General features: G+C 38.9%; 2 protein-coding genes and 1 non-coding gene across 3 annotated transcripts; 2 read left to right on the forward strand and 1 right to left on the reverse strand.

Annotated features, from left to right (window-relative positions):
• Window positions 1-470: 470 nt before the first annotated feature.
• On the reverse strand, window positions 471-1,700 carry LOC113690701 (uncharacterized). The gene has a single exon (XM_027208699.1). The coding sequence runs from the start codon at window positions 1,698-1,700 to the stop codon at window positions 471-473; it is 1,230 nt and encodes a 409-aa protein (XP_027064500.1).
• A 608-nt stretch (window positions 1,701-2,308) lies between these two features.
• Window positions 2,309-2,415, forward strand: LOC113691141 (small nucleolar RNA R71). The gene has a single exon (XR_003448555.1). It is a non-coding gene; the product is annotated as a small nucleolar RNA R71 (small nucleolar RNA).
• Window positions 2,416-12,258: 9,843 nt separating this feature from the next.
• On the forward strand, window positions 12,259-14,155 carry LOC113690702 (probable 2-oxoglutarate-dependent dioxygenase AOP1). The gene is made up of 3 exons (XM_027208700.1): window positions 12,259-12,635; window positions 12,771-12,927; window positions 14,063-14,155. The coding sequence occupies exons 1-3, from the start codon at window positions 12,259-12,261 to the stop codon at window positions 14,153-14,155; spliced, it is 627 nt and encodes a 208-aa protein (XP_027064501.1).
• Window positions 14,156-18,382: the final 4,227 nt, after the last annotated feature.

The raw sequence follows: 18,382 nt of genomic DNA on the forward strand, positions 1-18,382 counted from the left end.
TGAAAAATATCTCCCCCTTCTTTTTGTGTTTTTTTTTTTTACGGAAATTAATAATTTTTTTTTCTCTTTTTTTTTAATTTTGGAAACTAAAGCTACGGGGATAAAGAAAGATTTTCTGTGTTTTTTTTTTAATCCTTACCTTTCCCGCGAACGTGACGCGGGCACGCCATGAGAGCAGAGGAGCTCTCTGATCGTGAGCTTACTGTTTATCATGACGCGGGCGCGTCAAGAGGGCAAGGGAGCTCTCTGACCGTGAGTATCCTGGGCGTCATGACGCGGGCGCGCCGAATAAGATAGACACCTACAACTCACCAAAAACGAAAATTTCAACCCGAAATCAGTTAAATTCAAGAAAAACATATTTAAACTATCACACAAAATCAAAACAAACAATTAAAAGAAACAATTGGATTGCTTCCCAATGAGCGCCTTTTTTTTAACGTCTTTGGCGAGACATTGAACACCACTCTTCAATTTGGGTGTAACTCAATTTTCCTGGAAATCGGTGGCCCTCCTTCAGGATCCAAATAGCCTTTGAGTGCAGCTCTCTTTCTAAATTTTCTACTCCTTTTCACCTCATACAGTGATTTCATCCCCTTATCCTTGTTCTCAGTAAATTTGAATTTATCCCTACAAGCAAACTCAGAAAATTCTTGCACAGAGGGATTAATAGCATGAATAGCAAACACAGGGTGAGAGTTAACAGGATGTTCTATTGTATCAAAAATATTAAAGTGGACTAGTTCCCCATCAAATTCCATGGATAATGTACCCTTATTAACGTCAATTTTTGTTTGTGCTGTGCTAAAAAAGGGTCTACCTAGTAGCAAAGGTGAGGGGTTAGGGGAATGATCATCATCCATGTCAAGTACATAAAAGTCAGCCGGAAATATCAATTCATTAACTTTGACCAGCACATCCTCTATCAACCCATCAGGGTATGCGTTTGTTCGGTCAGCTAATTGAATTATTATCTCGGTTTCTTTTAATGGACCGAGGTTCAGAGAAGCATACATAGATTTAGGCATTACGTTGATCGATGCTCCTAAGTCCAGCAGGGTATTCCTAATCAGAGTATTACCTATCTTACATGGGACAGTAAACCTACCTGGATCCCCGCACTTTGGTGGAAGCTTCCTTTGGAGAACTGTTGACACATTCTCCCCAACAATGATCCTTTCGTCTCCCCTAAGCCGCTTTCGGTTGACACATAGGTCCCTCAAAAATTTTGCATATTTCGTCACTTGTTTGATGGCGTCTAATAAGGGGATATTGATCTCCACCTTGCGGAACACCTCTAGGATCTCTTTCTCTTTGTCCTGCTTCTTCGGTTTCTCCAACCTGCAAGGAAATGGAGGGGGATCAGTTTTAACGTCTATGATCGGGTCAGGGAGTACCACTGGATTTTTGGTGCTTGTATTCTCTGCATGCAGTTCTTTCTCAATCTTCTCTTCGTCCTTATCCTTTGGAGTCACGAGTTCGGGCCCTTGAATTTTCTTCCCGCTCCTTAAAGTCATTGCACTTACGTTCTTCAGATTCAGTTCAGGTTGGGATGACAATCTTCCATTTATTTGGGACTCCAAACGGTTGATTTTTGTGGCTATTTGACTCATCTGATTTCTTATGTCATGCATTTCGGAGTCCGTCCTTTGCTGATTTTGCATAATGGTTGCCTCCGTCCTTTGCTGATTTTGTGTCATGGTTGTCATCATTTGTTTCATCATCTCCTCCAAAAAAGGACCAGAGCTTGGGGCCGGAGGTGGTCGGGGTTGGTATTGCTGCTGGTACCATGGTAGCCTATTTGGCACAAAGTTAGACTGCCTGTTCGGTGTAAAGTTGGGTTGCCTATTCCCTCCATAACTGAGGTTGTGATGATCTCCACCCGGGGTTGTAGGTGCTTGAGTAAGGGTCGTACTGCTTCCTTGGCGCGGGCGCGTGATCAGCCATGTTCACATGTTCTGCAGTTTCTTCCTGAATCATTGGGCACATGTCTGCAGAGTGACCTATACCAGTGCAAATCCCGCATACCCTGACTTGTGATGCATTTCTCACAGCCAGTTGCCTAACAAACGCGGTCAACTCAGTTAGCTGCTGCTGCATGGAGGGTGTCTCTACCTCATTCACCCTGCGTATTGGAACATCCTCTCTCGTACCGAATTGTTGTGAATTTTCTGCCATCCCCTCTATTAGCTCCCGTGCTTCCTGAGGGATTTTGTTCACCAGCGCCCCTCCACTTGCAACATCAATTATGCTCCTGTCTCTGAAAAAGAGCCCCTCATAAAAATATTGTATGATCAACTGCTCACTTATTTGGTGTTGGGGGCACCTGTGCAACAAGTTCTTGAACCGTTCCCAATACTCATAGAGTGACTCCCCTGGATGCTGCTTGATCCCACAAATTTCTTTCCTCAGACTTGCAGCCCTGGACGCAGGAAAATATTTATCCAAAAATTTTTTCTTCAATTGGTCCCACGTGGTGATGCTACCTGGTGACAGGTAGTACAGCCAGTCCTTCGCAGAATCTTTCAAGGAGAAGGGGAATGCCCTCATTTTTATCTGCTCTTCTGTGATACCCGGGGGCTTCATACTGTTGCACACGACATCAAATTCCTGCAGATGCTTATACGGTTTTTCACCTGGTAAACCATGAAAAGAGGGTAAAAGCTGAATCAGACCAGATTTTAGTTCAAATGGAATGTTATCATTTAAGGTGGGGAAGGTAATGCATAGAGGCTGCTGATTTAAATTAGGGGCAGCCAACTCCCTCAATGTTCGTGCATTAGCCATGATTCCTTCCTCCTGGTCAGAGTCACTTGAAATGTCACCAAACGAATCTGTTGGGTCAACTCTTGGCTCAGGTCTCTGAGATGCAGCACTGGAGTACTCCTCTCTGAGCTGTCTGGTTTCCTTTCTCGTTCTACGCTCGGTCTTCTCTACCTCAGGGTCAAAAATCAAATCACCTGTACGAGAAGATCGATGCATACACTAGAAGAAAACCAGAAAATTAGGACAGAAAAAAATGAATTTAAAAAGAAACAAATAATAAAGCCAGTCCCCGGCAACGGCGCCAAAAATTGACAGGTTGTCAGCCTGTGCAATAATAAAACCTGCTCAAACTAAAAGTAATTTCTGTAGATAGCGGTAAGCAGGGTCGAATTCACAGGGACTGGGTATATTTGTTTCTTAAGAAATCCAAAGTAATACAGGGGGTGATTTTGTAGGAACGACGACAATCAAATAAATTCAAATAAGAAAATAAAAATAAGTAACTGACTAGAAATTAAACCACAATTCATTGAACTCAGAGTAACAATAATTAAAGGCCTAAATCAATTAAAGCAAGAGAGCACTTAAAAATAAAATGAAGTAGACAACTAGAAATCAAATGGCAATTCACTAAAATCAAGGTAATATTAATTAACGATCTAGCCAAGAAATAACTTCAGCAATGGTTCACCTAATTGATCATCGATGCAAAGCCAATTGCAATTATTTACCAATAAATAGGTTATAACTACCAAACAAGCGATGGCAGTCAACCCCTCTTTACTGTGTCGGTGATTAAGGTACGCCCGTTAATCACTGCTCTAATTGAAAAATAATCTTAGGTACGCCCATAAGATTTAATTTCTCAATTGCCTTACGTATTAGAGGAGCCCTATTCTAACCAAATAACGCACTACCAGGGTTATTTTAGATTAGCCCGCGTATTCCCCTGACACGAATCCAATCATGCCAGTTATCACTATTTTGAAATAATTAAACAATTACGGATTTAACGTCCCAATTGACAATAGATTATCAAATTAACTAATTATCCGGATCCAAGACAATCAATTAATTGAACAATCATAGCAAAAGATAAAATTAAATCGATCTCACAATTTTAGGCGACCCAAAGCATCCGTTGTCCCTTGACTAGACAAAGGGAATTAGTTCATAATTGATGAACTAAACCCATGGAAAATTGCAGCAAGGAACGCGACCATTATCATAGAAACTGGGAAAATGCAATTCGCTTGCGCGATGGAGGATAATGAAGCTACAGAGGAGAATTCAATGTTCCTGATCGCCTCTGACATGCTAGGGAAGCAAACCCACTACAAGACGAAAAGCTAAAATCTAAATCAAAAGTACTACAGAGCATGACTCAAGTCTTTCCTTTTGTTCTTGACATACGTGAGCTCCATCTCTCAAAGCTCTCTATAGAAAAATCAAAGGTAAAAGCTAAGCTACAGGACGAAAAGCTAAGGAAGCCAGCCGTCCTCTTTCTCTGCTATTTGTTTGGTTTTTATCCTCTGCCTTCCTCAGATGTGCGGCGGCCCAGGAGAAAGGAAGACTTCAGCCCAAATTACAAAGGGCTCACGTCTTTTTTGTGTTCCCAAAATGCCCCTGTCAACCTCCTATTTGAATTCTTTCCTGATGACTGTCAAATTAGCATTGATTGTGGTATTTTCGTTCTACTCCCTGAAATAAATGTAAAATACTAAAAGTGAGTAGAATCCAGCAATTAAATCACATTGAGTCAGGTAATAGGGGAAATTAATAATAAAATAAATAATAAAATCGCACCCTATCAAAAACTTCATGTCCATTAAAAATGCCACTAGAAGAATTGCGAACCATAAATCACCAATAAGGTATCAACCTCCATTAGCTAATCTTGCAGCATCAGCATGCAAACCTCTGGAGAACAGGTAAGATGGATGGTAACATCTGCAAATAGCTGCATATCGGTGTAGACTTTAGGTTGCCTTTCACTCGTATTGACCCAAAAATGCTGTCTTTTTGGAAATCCGATAGAGACAGTATCTGCTCTGTACCGAGAGACTGATTTGAATTGCTTGATGGACCTAAGAACTGCTCTCATCCCCAAATCAGAACTCAAGTAAAGCAAAAAGGGGATAGCTGCCAATCCAGTTTTGCCAAGGAAAGAGTAAAAAACCCTGAATTTCGCATCAGAGCTGAATCAAGTTGCTTTGAGAGAAATGATACGTTGCAATCAGAATATTCCTATTTTAAAGGATCATAAAAAGACAGACTTTTGACTGTAGCATCTACTTTACTCAATAAAAAAACAGCATTTCCCTACCATGAAGTTTGATAACATTAATCCATCAAGTAACACTACCATTGTGCAAAAACCATCGACTTCAGTCATTAACCATTCATAATGGGCACAAAGAAATCTCAGATTCTTCAGACAATAAAACAGAAAGAATATTGAAAGCATCAACAATCTCATCGTTCCTATTAACATATTACATCTAATATCAAATTAGAGGCTGAAAAAGACAAGAATCACGTCTTTTGCATACAATCCTCCCTAGTCAAAAAGATTGAAGAGATTAAGAGAAAAGGTCAAGAAACACACCTGATTAGATAAAATGAGCAAAACCCAGGTGTAAAAACCTATGAAGTCAAAGACTGGATTATTGTTAGGTTTTTTGAAAAAATAATGCACCTTCTTGTAAATTGGATTTCATCTAAAAAATTTTCTAAGGCTTGTACATAAAATTAACAAAATTGATTAAGCAAACAGGCTGCAAGGCTTTGTCAAGTTTTTTTTTTTAAGCACCTTGCAAACAGCCCAGCAGCCTTTGAGAAAAGTTTCCAGCCTAAGCCCAGTAGCTTAACATTTAAAAAAAAATATATTCAAGCAGGTTGTCAGGCTAACAATCTTAGCAGCCTTTTAGAAAAATTCCTAATTGGCTGCTGAAAAATATTTTTGCCCTTCCTGTCGAGCTAATTAGCATGGCAGGCATTGTTCTGTATCATTTTCCTATGAAATCAATATTCATGATTTTTTTTCAACAATAAACAAAGGAATTAGTGGATATAACGTACTTATAAATAGTAGAAATGCATATTATTCTATCCGCTTTTTCAACACTTGATACAAAGGGAAAAAAATCGTGGCACAACAATTATTATTATTATTATTTTCAATGCAATTCTTGATTTTTGATCTCTCTCTCTCTCTCTCTTTCTCTCTCTCTGTCTCAGTGTTTTGAAAATCAGATTGGACCAGCCGGTTCGATCGGTTGAACCGCGAACCGGCCATAGCACCGGTCCGATTCTATACTAAAGTTGACTTCATTAGAAAACCGGTCAAAATCAGTCAAACCCGTTAAAATCGGTGAACCGGCAGTTTCTAGTTTTCAACATTCCCCTCTTTTTTTTTTTTAAGTTTTGCAAAATAAAGCTACCAAGGTTCGAACTACCTTTGTGATAGAAGACAATGTAATAACCATTGTACCACCACATTCTATTAGCCTTTTTTGATAACTTATTTATATAGAATAAACATCCATCTTTCTTTTCTCCATTTTTCTTACAAAATTCATCCTCTCATGACTCTTTCTTTTTAATCTTCAACTCTAATATCGTTTTTGTTTGAATTTGTCTATTTGTCGCTAAATCATTCAAGACATATAATATTTAAACATATCAATGTCCCTAACATAATAATACAAATGGTTGTACACTTAAGAATGCAAATCCTGTTAAATTTTATCTCCATAACTACATTTTTTCAGATAGAGAAAGACATCCCTCTTATTTTACATGATAAGGGGAAAAATAAAAATTATTAGTGAAAAAATAAACTATAAAAATATTACCAAAGTTCTATACATTTCAGCTTATACAATTGAAGTTGAAAGGAAAACTGCCGGACTTAGTCAAGTTGAAAAAAAAAAAAAACCTACCTAGCAAGTTGTGGGGCTGACAGCCCGTTAGCCTTTTACAAAAGTTCCCAACCTAAGTCGGCAGCCCAACATTGGCTGTCAGCCAGGCAGCATTTTAGAAAAATTCCCAACTCTTGGCAGCCCAACATTTAAATAAAAAAAAAAATTGCCTTGCCTAGCAGTCATAGTTCTATACCACTCTCGTATCAGGTTAATATTCTCAATTTTTTTCTGCAATAAACAAAAGAATTAGCTCAATATAACATTCTTATAAATAGTAGAAATGCATATTATTCTATTCCCTCTTTCAATATATACTTAATATAAAGGGAAAAAATTGTGGCACAACAATTTTTTTTTTTGTTTTGAACGCAATTCTTGGTTTTTTACTTCTCTCTCTCTCTCTCTCTCTCGATATAATTAAGCTAATAAATCCTAAATGTGTTTCATTTTCTCTTTAAATTATTGAAATGTATGTCTTCAAACTAAAATATTGCATTTAAGATAGAAAAAAAATATGATTTTTAGCATTTACTTCTACATACTTTTGTACTTTGTAATATATAATTCAAAGCTGATGATAAGTTGTAAATTTAAAATACAAGCACCAGCGGATTTAGATATACAGTAAAACTTTTATAAATTAATAATTTTGGGATCATGCAAATTTTATTAATTTAAAGAGGTATTAATTAACCAATAAATTACTAAATTTATTAATCTGTTGAATGTACTTACGATTCAAAGAAACACTCATTTAATCAACTAAAATTTTATTTTATTTTATAAAAATATAAATTATTTTATTAATAAAAGGAGTTAAAAGTCTGAGGATCATAAATCCATATCTGTTTGATTTGTAAGTATAATTTAATTGGATAAAAAATTTGGATGATCTTCAAATATTAAGTTGGTCAACTTTTAACCCTCCAACTATTAAGTACATCCCTTTGCACCCTCAAACTTGTAAAATGGTATATCTCACCCTTTTGGCTAGAGATAATTTTAGAAACCTTTCTTGCAGTTTACGTTAATAGCATTTAGGATCTCTAAAGTTTCAAAATTATCACTAACCTCCCATAAAACTATACCTTTGTATATCTCACTCTCGTATTATTAAAAAATTCTTAAAATAATCTGTTACCGAGAGAGATATATTTTTCTCCCAATTCTACCCTTTTGTATTGTTTTATTATCCCTTAGCATGATCGTAGGATGATGGGAGAAGCGCTAAGTTCTTTTCCAATTACACAGTAGTACAGAGTACATTTGTGAGACATCAATTCGAACTAGGTTGGCCTCGTTTAAATACCCTCAAATATAGAACATTACACTGCTCTGCCATTTTAGGTATTAGGTAGATGTGATGCGACCGAATGTACCTTCGGTAGCTTCCAAATGACCAAGGGTGTTTTATTACAAACGTGTATATAGTTTTACCATGGGTGTTTTTATCAAAAACCATGAATTGTTTGTTCCTAATCTGAATTGTTTAACCTCTTGGCCTCATAGATATTACTACCTTAATCATCTAGAATATTGACATGGCATTTGTGCCATAACTTTCGGTATTTTTGTTGTAAATGCTGACTTCTCTAGTGGATATTAATACATTGATTGTATACATTTTTGAAATGCAGGCGTGGAGCAACGGTAGAGTGCATTCCCCATTTCATAGAGTAACTATGAAGGGAAGAGGAACTAGGTATTCGATTGCACAATTTTCCTATTGCAAAAAATTGGTAAAGACACCAACAGAGCTGGTTGATGATGAACACCCCTTATTATATAAGCCATTCGACTGTTTTGGTTATCTACGATTCTTGAGCACAAATGAGGATTGGAATATTCCAAATTCGCTGAAGGTCTATTGTGGCGTCTAAAACACCAGATGCATCGAATTTTAATGATCACAAGACTACATGATCTATGGATGAAAAGCTTTTTCTTCTTTTCAGTCGATGTTTATTCTTCTCCCCTATTGTGCCCATTTTTTCTTGAAAATGTTAGGGGAGTAGCTTTCTCCAGGATTAATCTATGAAATAGTTTATTTTAATGTGCTATCTGTTTTGTACCTAGAAGCAATAAATAAGGGAAAAGAAAGAAATTGGAGGGATACAAATAAATAAAATTTGGCAAATAATCTACTATTCAATCAAAAGGATTTGGAGGTTGACGCATCTGATGAGATATTTTTTTCTTCCCATTTCAATCTTTACTGATTTTTCAAAAGGATTTGATATCTTTATTGATTTTTCTTAACATGGTGTTTTAGCCATTGCGATTGTTAAGATTTTTCTCTAGGTTCGATTGTGGTCGTGGCATGAGTGAGGAGAAACTCTTAAAAAAGTAGAAGAAAACACTGTAGGATCGAGTTTTTTTAACAAAGAAGAGAATTTCGAGGATGAAATTCTGTTAAGGGGAAGAGAGTGTGAGAATCCAAAAAATTAGGTTAAATTTATTTATTTCTTTGAATGCATTTTCTTTACTTTAAATAATTGGCTTAATTTCCTCGATATTTTTATAAGTGTGTTAAGTTTTTAAATCATTTTTTTGGTATAAGTTAGTACACGTTAAGTTTGAAGTGCATTATGGACGTGGGAACCGCTAATGCGGTTAGTGAGGTAAAATTTTGACTACTAGGTGAAGTTTTGCATAAAGGGATATTGTTTTACAAGGTGTTAGGGGATAATTAGAGGTTAGCTAGATAAATTAGCTTTGGAAGACAAGAAGATGAGAACAAAACCCTAAGACGCCATTTGTCGCAAAACCGTTGGATGTTGGACTTTGACCAACCTTTCTTAACTTTACTAAAAATCAAAATTTGACCAAGATGTCTTCATTTTCTCCTTGTCTTGGCTGAAAATTGTGAGAGGAAAAACAGGAGAGAGCGCTTCATCTTCCACCTCAATGCTTGCTTGAATCTTGAGATTTAGCCATCAACTTTGCAAACCACTCCATAAGAGTTGCTCACTAAGGAAGATTAAAGGTGTTGGTAGAGTGATTTTGGAGGAAGAAGCATTAAGTTGCCATCTTTCTTGAGGTTACAAGGTAACATTGCTAAGAAATCCCTTTTTGCTTCTAATACTACCATACTAGTGGTTTAGGGTTGCTAAAATGGTATTTTATGAGAGGACAAATCAGGGATAAAGTGAAGGGTGGCAATTGATTGGTGAGTGTACCACTCGCATGACTTGTTGCTTAACTGGTTTACTTGTACATGCAATTTGTGACTTGAATAACTGTGACTTCTGTATATTCAAGGCGAAATGAGGGTGTACTTTATCACACTCGTTTTTCTTGTCTGTTTGACTGGTTGCTGTATAAATTTGAATCTGTTAACTGTACATGATTTGATGTCGTTTGGAGGCTTGTATCCAACGACCTTGCGTGACATCTAAGCTCAACCTTATTAGTAGTTTATCGAATCGAGCCAGCAAGGGTTTGGTCGAAGTAGATTGACGAACCATGAGGCACTGAAACCCCTCTGATATTTGGTATACTCGAGTATTACCACCTCTGTTTCTGTTTGGTGTTTGGGCCCGGTAAGGGGTATGTTTGGTGGATGGAAATTGATGTAAAGTGGGGTCTACAGTCATGGTTGCTTCTCTAAACGTTGGCGGAGAGTCAACGAGTTTGGATCAAGTACTGCAACGGAATTTGACCCTTGAGAGCCATCTGTATCCTTTCTATTTGAATTACTATGTCTGACTATGGTGTTTGTTCATCTCCCTATTTGGTGTTTATATTTGATTGAGTAAAAGTGGAGTTCAATGATTCTTAACTATTTGAACTTTTGATACCTCATTGGGCGAAAACTCATACCCGTTGCCTTTGTTTTCCTTACAAGGGACAAATATTGGAACCATGATTTTGGAGAAGAGTTGAGCTAGATATAGTTATTTTGGATAAGCTCCTCTGTAATAGTAAACCCTAATTGTATTTTTATCAAGTATAACATTTTGGCTTGTAAAGACTCCAATGTTTATATATTTATGCAAGCGTATGCTTATGTATATTAGTTGAGAATGCATGTTTCTATGGTTATGTGAACTTTTCTTGTATTCGTTGGAAAATCAGGTGAGCGCGGAACTTGAGCAAGGAAAGAAAAGAAATCTGGGGGGAAACAATTGCAGGGAATCCGGCCGTATATCCGGCCAGATACTTGGCCGGATTGTCAGGGAAAGATGAGACAATTTTTGTTTTGGTCACTGCCTTGAATCCGGTCGGCAATCCAGCCAAATCTTGGCCGGATTCTGACTTGGCCTTAGTTCTTTGCGCGTTTCGTTGGAGCGTTTAATCGAAGTCCTATTGCACCGTATGGTTTGGTAAGTGTGTTTTCGGCTTAGTAGTCCTAGTCAGAGTTGGGCAGGGAGTTCGCTAACCCTTAGGGTACGCTCTAGGGGAAGGTGGGGTTGTCACACTCCCTCCATCCCTCTTTCATACTTTTCCCTCTTTTCTCCCACAATCACTTCTTCCTCTCATCAAATACTATATTCCATTGTTAGCAGTCATACCACTATCAATTTTTTACCATCTCCAAAATTTATTTGTACTTTTTTGTTTTTCTGTCTCTTTCTTACTATAAAAATTTTAGACTATTTCTTTTTTTTTAAAAAAAAATAGTTTTACTCTTTTCAAATGTTAGCCAATTGAAGTTACCAAATTAACAAGGTGCGAACTATAGATTTCATTGTCAAACTAGGAGAAGATAAAAAAGGTGGCAGTGATATAGAAAAATAAAATAAAATTGAGAGTTGGAAGATAAAGAAGTGACTATTATGTTTGTTAAGCAAAAAAATCTAGTAATAATAAAAAAATTCATTGGTTCTCTCTTTTATTTGCCTATTGATTGTGGTTTTGCTATGAAGGTAGATTTTGTCTCTATTTCTAATAGTACTAGAGTAATAATGAATCATGTTCTTAGGGACATGATGGCATTTTTTGGTTCAGTATTGGTAATGGTAGCAGTGAGTTGCATTAGTCAAGAATTAGCAAGTAATGAATTTTGAGATGAGTTGGAATTGCTGGACTATATTTGATTTAGTGAGTATGCCACGTACAAAAAGTTAAAAATTAAAACCTTATTTTATTTTGTCTTATTCTCTAGAAAAAGGGTATTTTAGGATATTTGTGAAAAAATATAATCTATTGGTTTATATTGTTACATAACCTTAAAAGCAAGGGAGGTAGGTGTAATTTTTAAAACTGATGAGAGCTCTCTGTAATTGTTGGAAACCTCAAGGGAGGTTTCTGAAATTATCCCAAAAGTTTAACACATTTTCTTGGGAACAGTAGTAATTCAATGAGATTCCTGTCAACCATTGATTTTGAATTCTCGTAACAAATTCAAGGTGCGGGCTAATTTTGTAACTCCAACAAAATATTCAAGAAACCTTGAACTCTAAATGAAACACAATTATATGCATTTCTACTGTTTTATAAGTACGTTATATCCTATGCTATAAATCCACATCCTACACCCTTGATGGGAGCAGAAGAGATGGTAGTATTCCCAATACACTTAAGGCGTCGAGCTAGCTCTGCAAAATCCGTCTAGTTCAATTTCATGGATAACCCAAAGTTGCAAAAACTTCCTGTCATCAACTTCGGTCAGGAGAATTTGCAGTATGGCACAAAAAGCTGGTCCTTGGCACGCAACGAAGTCCGCCACGCTCTTGAAGAATGCGGTTGCTTTCTTGCTGTGTATGATGCAGTTTCTTTCAACTTGAGGGATTCAGTATTTTCTGCGCTAGAAAAACTGTTCGATCTTCCCGTGGAAACAAAAAAGAAGAACACTTCTGATAGGCTTTTCTTTGGTTATCTTAGCGACCACCGTGACTCAGCTATTCGTGAGAGCGTGGAAATCGAAAATGCAACCGACATAGAAGAAGTCAAGAAATTCTCTAAGCTCAAGTGGCCCGAAGGAAATGATGACAATTTCAGGTACAACTTGATTTATTTATCCTCATCTTATCAATTCTTACTAGTAAATCCAACAATTAATTAGCGCGCAATGTATTGAAATGATCCCAAGCGAATTGCACCTTCAATTTGTTTCCTTTTATGAATAATTGTTAGTGGGATCATCCATGAATATGCAAATCTGGTAGCGAAGTTGGAACAGGTGGTGACTCGAATGGTTTTCGAAAGCTATGGGGTAGAGAAGCTGAAGTGTGATTCTCACATAGATTCAATCACGTACTTGCTTCTGCTCAACAGCTACGAGGCGCCTGGAGTAGACGATGAATATCTTTTAACTTGAGGATATTTTGTAATACAACAACTGCAGTGTGAATTGTAGCTCTTCTTTTTTTTTTTCTGACATTTTCTTACGGAATTTTCGGCAAATAAATCTAACTCCCCAGAGTAACTCCAAAAGCCGGCAACTTTTGGAGTCCTGTGAGAGACTTATAAACCTAAATCCCAACCCCCCCAATACCGATGTGGGATAGAAAACCCCACAGAGTGCCCCGCTACTAAGAGATAAAGACCCCCCAAGCCTCTGAGAATGAGTTTTCTTTCTGACATTTTCTTATGAAAGTAAGAATTTTCGGCAAATAAATCTAACTCCCCACAGTAACTCCAAAAGCCGGCAACTTTTGGAGTCCTGTGAGGGACTTATAAAACTAAACCCCAACCCCCCAATACCGATGTCACAGGGGTGAATTGTAGCTTTACTGCAGTGTACTTGATGATGACAGCAATGAAAGTTACAGATTTACCAAAAAATAATAATAATAATTTTTAAAGTCACGTTCTTTAAAATTTTTGCTGCATTTCCTTTTGTTTCTGTAGAAACTGGAACATGGAGAAAATTCTTAAATTGTGATGAAAAAAAAAGTTATTCTACAAAGGGGGTAATTTTTTAAGTAGGTTCCAGACTTGTGATCTTCGCATTTGTGAAATGCGAGTTCAGATAACTCGCATTTCACAAATGTGAGGTAAGTGTTTCCAGAAAAAAAGAAAAAGAAGATCGCATTCTCCAAATGCAAGCTTCTTAAGCTCGCATTAGGAGAATGCGAGATTATGTACCTCGCATTTCTTAAATGCGAGGTACTCGATCTGAAAACAATCAGATAAGCAAATTGGCTACAATATGGACTCGAAAGGGGGGTGCTTGGAAACGTTAAATAAAACAAGATAAGCATGTATTTAATAAACTTATATTCAATTTAATTAGGAATTCTTGATTAACATTTTGGCATGATGCGTAATAATGTATAGGGGGTTAGAGGGAATATTAACTTAAAATATTAACTAAAAATATGTATACAAGACAAGCATGTATCACATTTGCTTGTACTACTAAAATATTAACTAAAATATTTGTACCATAGTCTTGTGCTACTAATTCTAATTTATTTTTCCAGTTGCAGAGAATGGACACTCGCTTGGCACGTATAGATGATCATTTAGGCATTACTCCACCTCAGGGTGGAGCTGCAGATGAAGATGACGATTGAAGCTGCACCATTAGGATCACTATATTATTTGTACATGGATTTGCTTGCATTTTGTTTTTAATCTGTGGAATGTTGGATGTTTAACTTGATTTTACTTTTTCTGTTTTTTAATTTACTAAAGACTTGTGCTTTTGCAGTGGTTTGTGATTATTGGCTAACAAGTTGCTTGGATTAAATGTTGTCTATTTTGGGTTTTCTGGTAGGGAGTTTAGTCCACTTTTTAATGGGAGATTCTGTCATAATTTTTCCAAAAAAAATTTATATATATTTAATCATAATAAATTACAATAAACAAATAAAATGTTTTTCAAATATCCTAGTGAAATAAATATATGTGGTTTGGGAATATTTTTTCTCATTTAATTTGAAAATGATTATTATGTGATTATAATTTTTGCATTTATAGGAAAGTATATCTTTTAATCTATAAGATAAATAATCACATAATAATCATTTGATTTTTTTTTAAAACAATCTCTTTATTAATCAACTGCAATGAGGGAAAAAGAAACAAAAAGCAAACTGCTACCTAACAAGCTAACGAAACTCTACTCCTACGAAGGCTCGGAACGCCCAACCGATCCAGAGTAATATCACCTCTCACCAGGCGAGGCAAGTCAGAGAACGAACCATACGTTGAATTAATCCCAAAGTCCACCCCCACATTGGCCAATCTATCCGCAGGCCTATTCGCTTCTCGAAAACAATGGGAAATCTCCCTAATATACCGTCTAGCTTCCATCAGCTCTTGTAAACCACTTTGCAACTGCCATGGACACCTCACTGTACCCCTAACAATCTGAACTAGCACCAAAGAATCTGATTCGATGTGCAACTCACGATACCCCCGATCCAAGGCCAACCTAATCCCATGAAGAAGCGCCTTCAATTCCGCCTGCAGACTCGTCAGCTCCCCAAAAAAACATGAGAACCCTAACAGAAACCTTCCCGCACAGTCGCGAATGACGCCTCCTCCTCCACTCTTGCCAGGATTACCCCTAGAGCATCCGTCAGAGTTTAGCTTCACCACCGACTGCACCAGACACTGCCATCGAACAATTTGCACATGGTAACGCCGAGCCAAACCAGCTACAAACTCAAAAAAACTCGGCCACCCTCGACAAGAGGTTACAGAATTTTTAAACCTAATCCGAAACAGGTCTCGCAGATCACAAAAAATTCTATCACAGACTATAGTAACAGGCAAAAGCTGACCTTCGAACACAACGCATTTTCCACAAATTCCAACATATCAAAGAAGGCAACAAACGAAAGAGAACCTGAAGAAACGGGTTCCGAGTAGGCTTCAACCACCAGCTAATCACCTTATGTCGTATCGTCGAGGAAACACCAAACCCTCCCACCACCACTTCAAAGTTAGCCCAGATTCGCCGTGCAACCTCCCCAGTACAGAAAATATGGTCCAGAGACTCCTGGCATGGGAAGGAGCAACAAAAACACCGAGACGGCCCGACAACCCCAAACTTGTGCAAAATATCCATCACTGGCAGTCTGCCTCCCAGCAGACGCAGCATAAAAAATGAAACGTTACACGGCAAATCCTGACTCCAGATCGAGGAATACAGACAAGACCTGTTACCAACCCCTCGAGCAATTTGGTAGGCCGACGATAGGGAAAAATTCCCTGAGGTACTGGGAGACCAGACCATTCTGTCCGAGTGCGCCTCAGCGGGAGGTACAACACTCAAGATCTGCCCCGCCCACCAGCTGGGCAAGACAGAGCGTAGCCTCTGCTCATTCCACCGACCGTGCTCCACGAATTCGGAAACTGCATATTCCTGGAAAGTATCCACCTGGCGGCATAACGGACCTTGTCCTAACCAATCATCATGCCAAAAGCTTGCCGAACCGTTGGACAAGATCCAGCGAATATGTTTCTCAGCAACCCCCTGAATAGATACCAATCTCTTCCAAGTCCAAGAACTCCCCGGCAAGACTTCAGCAAAACAAGGGTGAGAGTTCGGGCAATATTTACAATGCAAAAACTCAGCCCATAAGGACTTCCGCAACCTAAACTGCCACCACAGTTTCATTGAGAAAGCCTCGAAAACATGCCTCAACGACCTCAACCCAGCACCTCCCCTGTCATATGGCTGACACAACTGTTCCCATTTGATCCAGTGGAAACGCAGCCCCCCCTCAGAGGAGCCCCAAAGGAAATTAGCAAACGTCTTCTCCAGCATCCCAAAAATAGCTTTGGGAGGAGTCGATGCCGCAAGAATATGAAGAGGCATAGAAGATAGCACACTCTTGATCAGTACCAGCCTACCACCATGCGACAATAACCTCCCCTTCCACGATAGCACCGTGCCCAGTATGGAATCACAAATTGCCGAAAAATAAACTTTCTTCCTCCGCCCGACATATAAGGGACAACCCAAGTATTTAACTGGAAACTCCCTCGAGGAAAACCCCGTGAGTTCTCCAAGCATACGTTTCCTCGCCCTGGGAAAGTTGCTATGGGTCAAAAAACAACTCTTTTGATGGTTCACCTGCTGACCTGATACCAAAGAGTAATCTTCCAGAGCTTTCAACACCAAACGAACTGACCTCTTCAGCCCGCTAGAAAAGATAACGACATCATCGGCATAAGCCAGATGCGTAACCTTCGGGCATCCTTGGGATACACTAAACGGTGAGAAGAGCGGGGAGGAAAGCAACGAATTTAACAGGCGAGAAAGAACCTCGGCACCGATCACAAAAAGAGCTGGAGAAATAGGGTCCCCCTGCCGTAGCCCACGACTAGATTTAAAGAAACCTTGTGGGACACCATTAATCAAAACCGAAAACCAGACATTCGAAATCAGCCTCCAAATCATATCAATCCATCTCTCTCCAAACCCAAACTTACGCAAAACCTGTAACAAAAAAGGCCAAGAGACTCTGTCGTAGGCCTTGGCCATATCCAACTTCAACACTACATTGCCCCCTCGATTAGATTTCCGAATATCAGATATCAACTCCTGGGCCAACAAAAAATTCTCAAAAATCTGCCTTCCCTGAACAAACCCACTTTGTTGCGGAGAGATAATACTCGGCAGCACCTTTGACAAACGGTTGGCCAACAGTTTCGAAATGACTTTATTGACAAAGTTACAAAGGCTTATCGGCCGAAATTGACTAAAATCTTGCGGGGAAGTTACCTTGGGAAGCAGCATTATCCACGTCGAAGAAACGCTTCTCGGCAACTCATGACCACAAAAGAAACTAATCACTGCTTCACACAAATCATTGCCCACCACCTCCCACGCAAATGTAAAAAAGGTGCCTGTAAATCCATCTGGCCCACCCGCACTCTCCCCATCCATTTTAAACACCACCTCCCTTACCTCCTCGTGAGATGGAAACCGCTCCAAATCAGCATTTTGAACATCGGAAACAACCTTAGGAATTACGTCCAAAATACTCCATGACCCGCCGGCAGTCTCCTCCGAAAGTAAGGATTTGAAGAACTCAACCCCAATAGCAGACACCTGACCTTCATCTGATATCCACTCCCCCTGGTCATTCTTAATTCGGTGTATGATAGACTTTGCTCTTCTCTCCGCCACTATCGAGTGGAAGTACTTAGAATTTTTGTCCCCGTCCTTAAGCCATTTGACCCGTGCCTTTTGCCTCCAAAACCCTTCCTCCCTTGCCAGAGAATTCCTCATTATAGCACGAGCCTCCTGGAGAGCCAACCAATGCGACTGAGAAGGCTCATTTCCAAACGCATCCTCTGCAGCTGCTACCTCGCCCTCCGCCCTCTTCACCGCGTCAAAAATGTTACCAAACTCCACACGAGACCAAACTTGAAGGTCCCGTTTAACATTTCGCAATTTAGCAGATAAACGTTGCAAAGGACGCCCAGAACAAGGGGCTGCCCAACTCCTCCTAATGACATCCAAAAACCCAGGCTTCGTCGTCCAAACATTCAAGAACCGAAAAGGTTTAGGCTTGTTATCCAGCCTCGTCGACGATGACATTAAAAGGGGGGCGTGATCCGAAGGCTCCCTCCCTAGATGTTGAGCCTGAAACTGCGCCCCTGAAAGAACGGCCGTTTGATTGACAAGCATTCTGTCCAGGCGTTTCCAAATGCGAGCCATACCCCCCCTATTATTACACCAAGTGAAAGGGGACCCCGAAAAACCAACATCCGAAACACCCGCCATCGACATGAAAGTTCTAAGCTCCACTCCTTCATCTACTCGAAAAGGCAAGCCGCCC

Source organism: Coffea arabica, chromosome 5c (assembly GCF_036785885.1).
Source record: "Coffea arabica cultivar ET-39 chromosome 5c, Coffea Arabica ET-39 HiFi, whole genome shotgun sequence".
NCBI classification, from domain to species: Eukaryota; Viridiplantae; Streptophyta; class Magnoliopsida; order Gentianales; family Rubiaceae; genus Coffea; species Coffea arabica.

What these genes read in the sequence shown, in the direction of transcription:
- LOC113690701 (XM_027208699.1), bottom strand. Translation starts at nt 1,700, where the DNA reads ATGACACAAAATCAGCAAAGGACGGAGGCAACCATTATGCAAAATCAG.
- LOC113690702 (XM_027208700.1), top strand. Translation starts at nt 12,259, where the DNA reads ATGGATAACCCAAAGTTGCAAAAACTTCCTGTCATCAACTTCGGTCAG. An exon ending in GGAAATGATGACAATTTCAG is followed by an intron (nt 12,636 to 12,770) that starts GTACAACTTGAT and finishes AATAATTGTTAG; the next exon opens with TGGGATCATCCATGAATATG. An exon ending in ACAGCTACGAGGCGCCTGGA is followed by an intron (nt 12,928 to 14,062) that starts GTAGACGATGAA and finishes TTATTTTTCCAG; the next exon opens with TTGCAGAGAATGGACACTCG.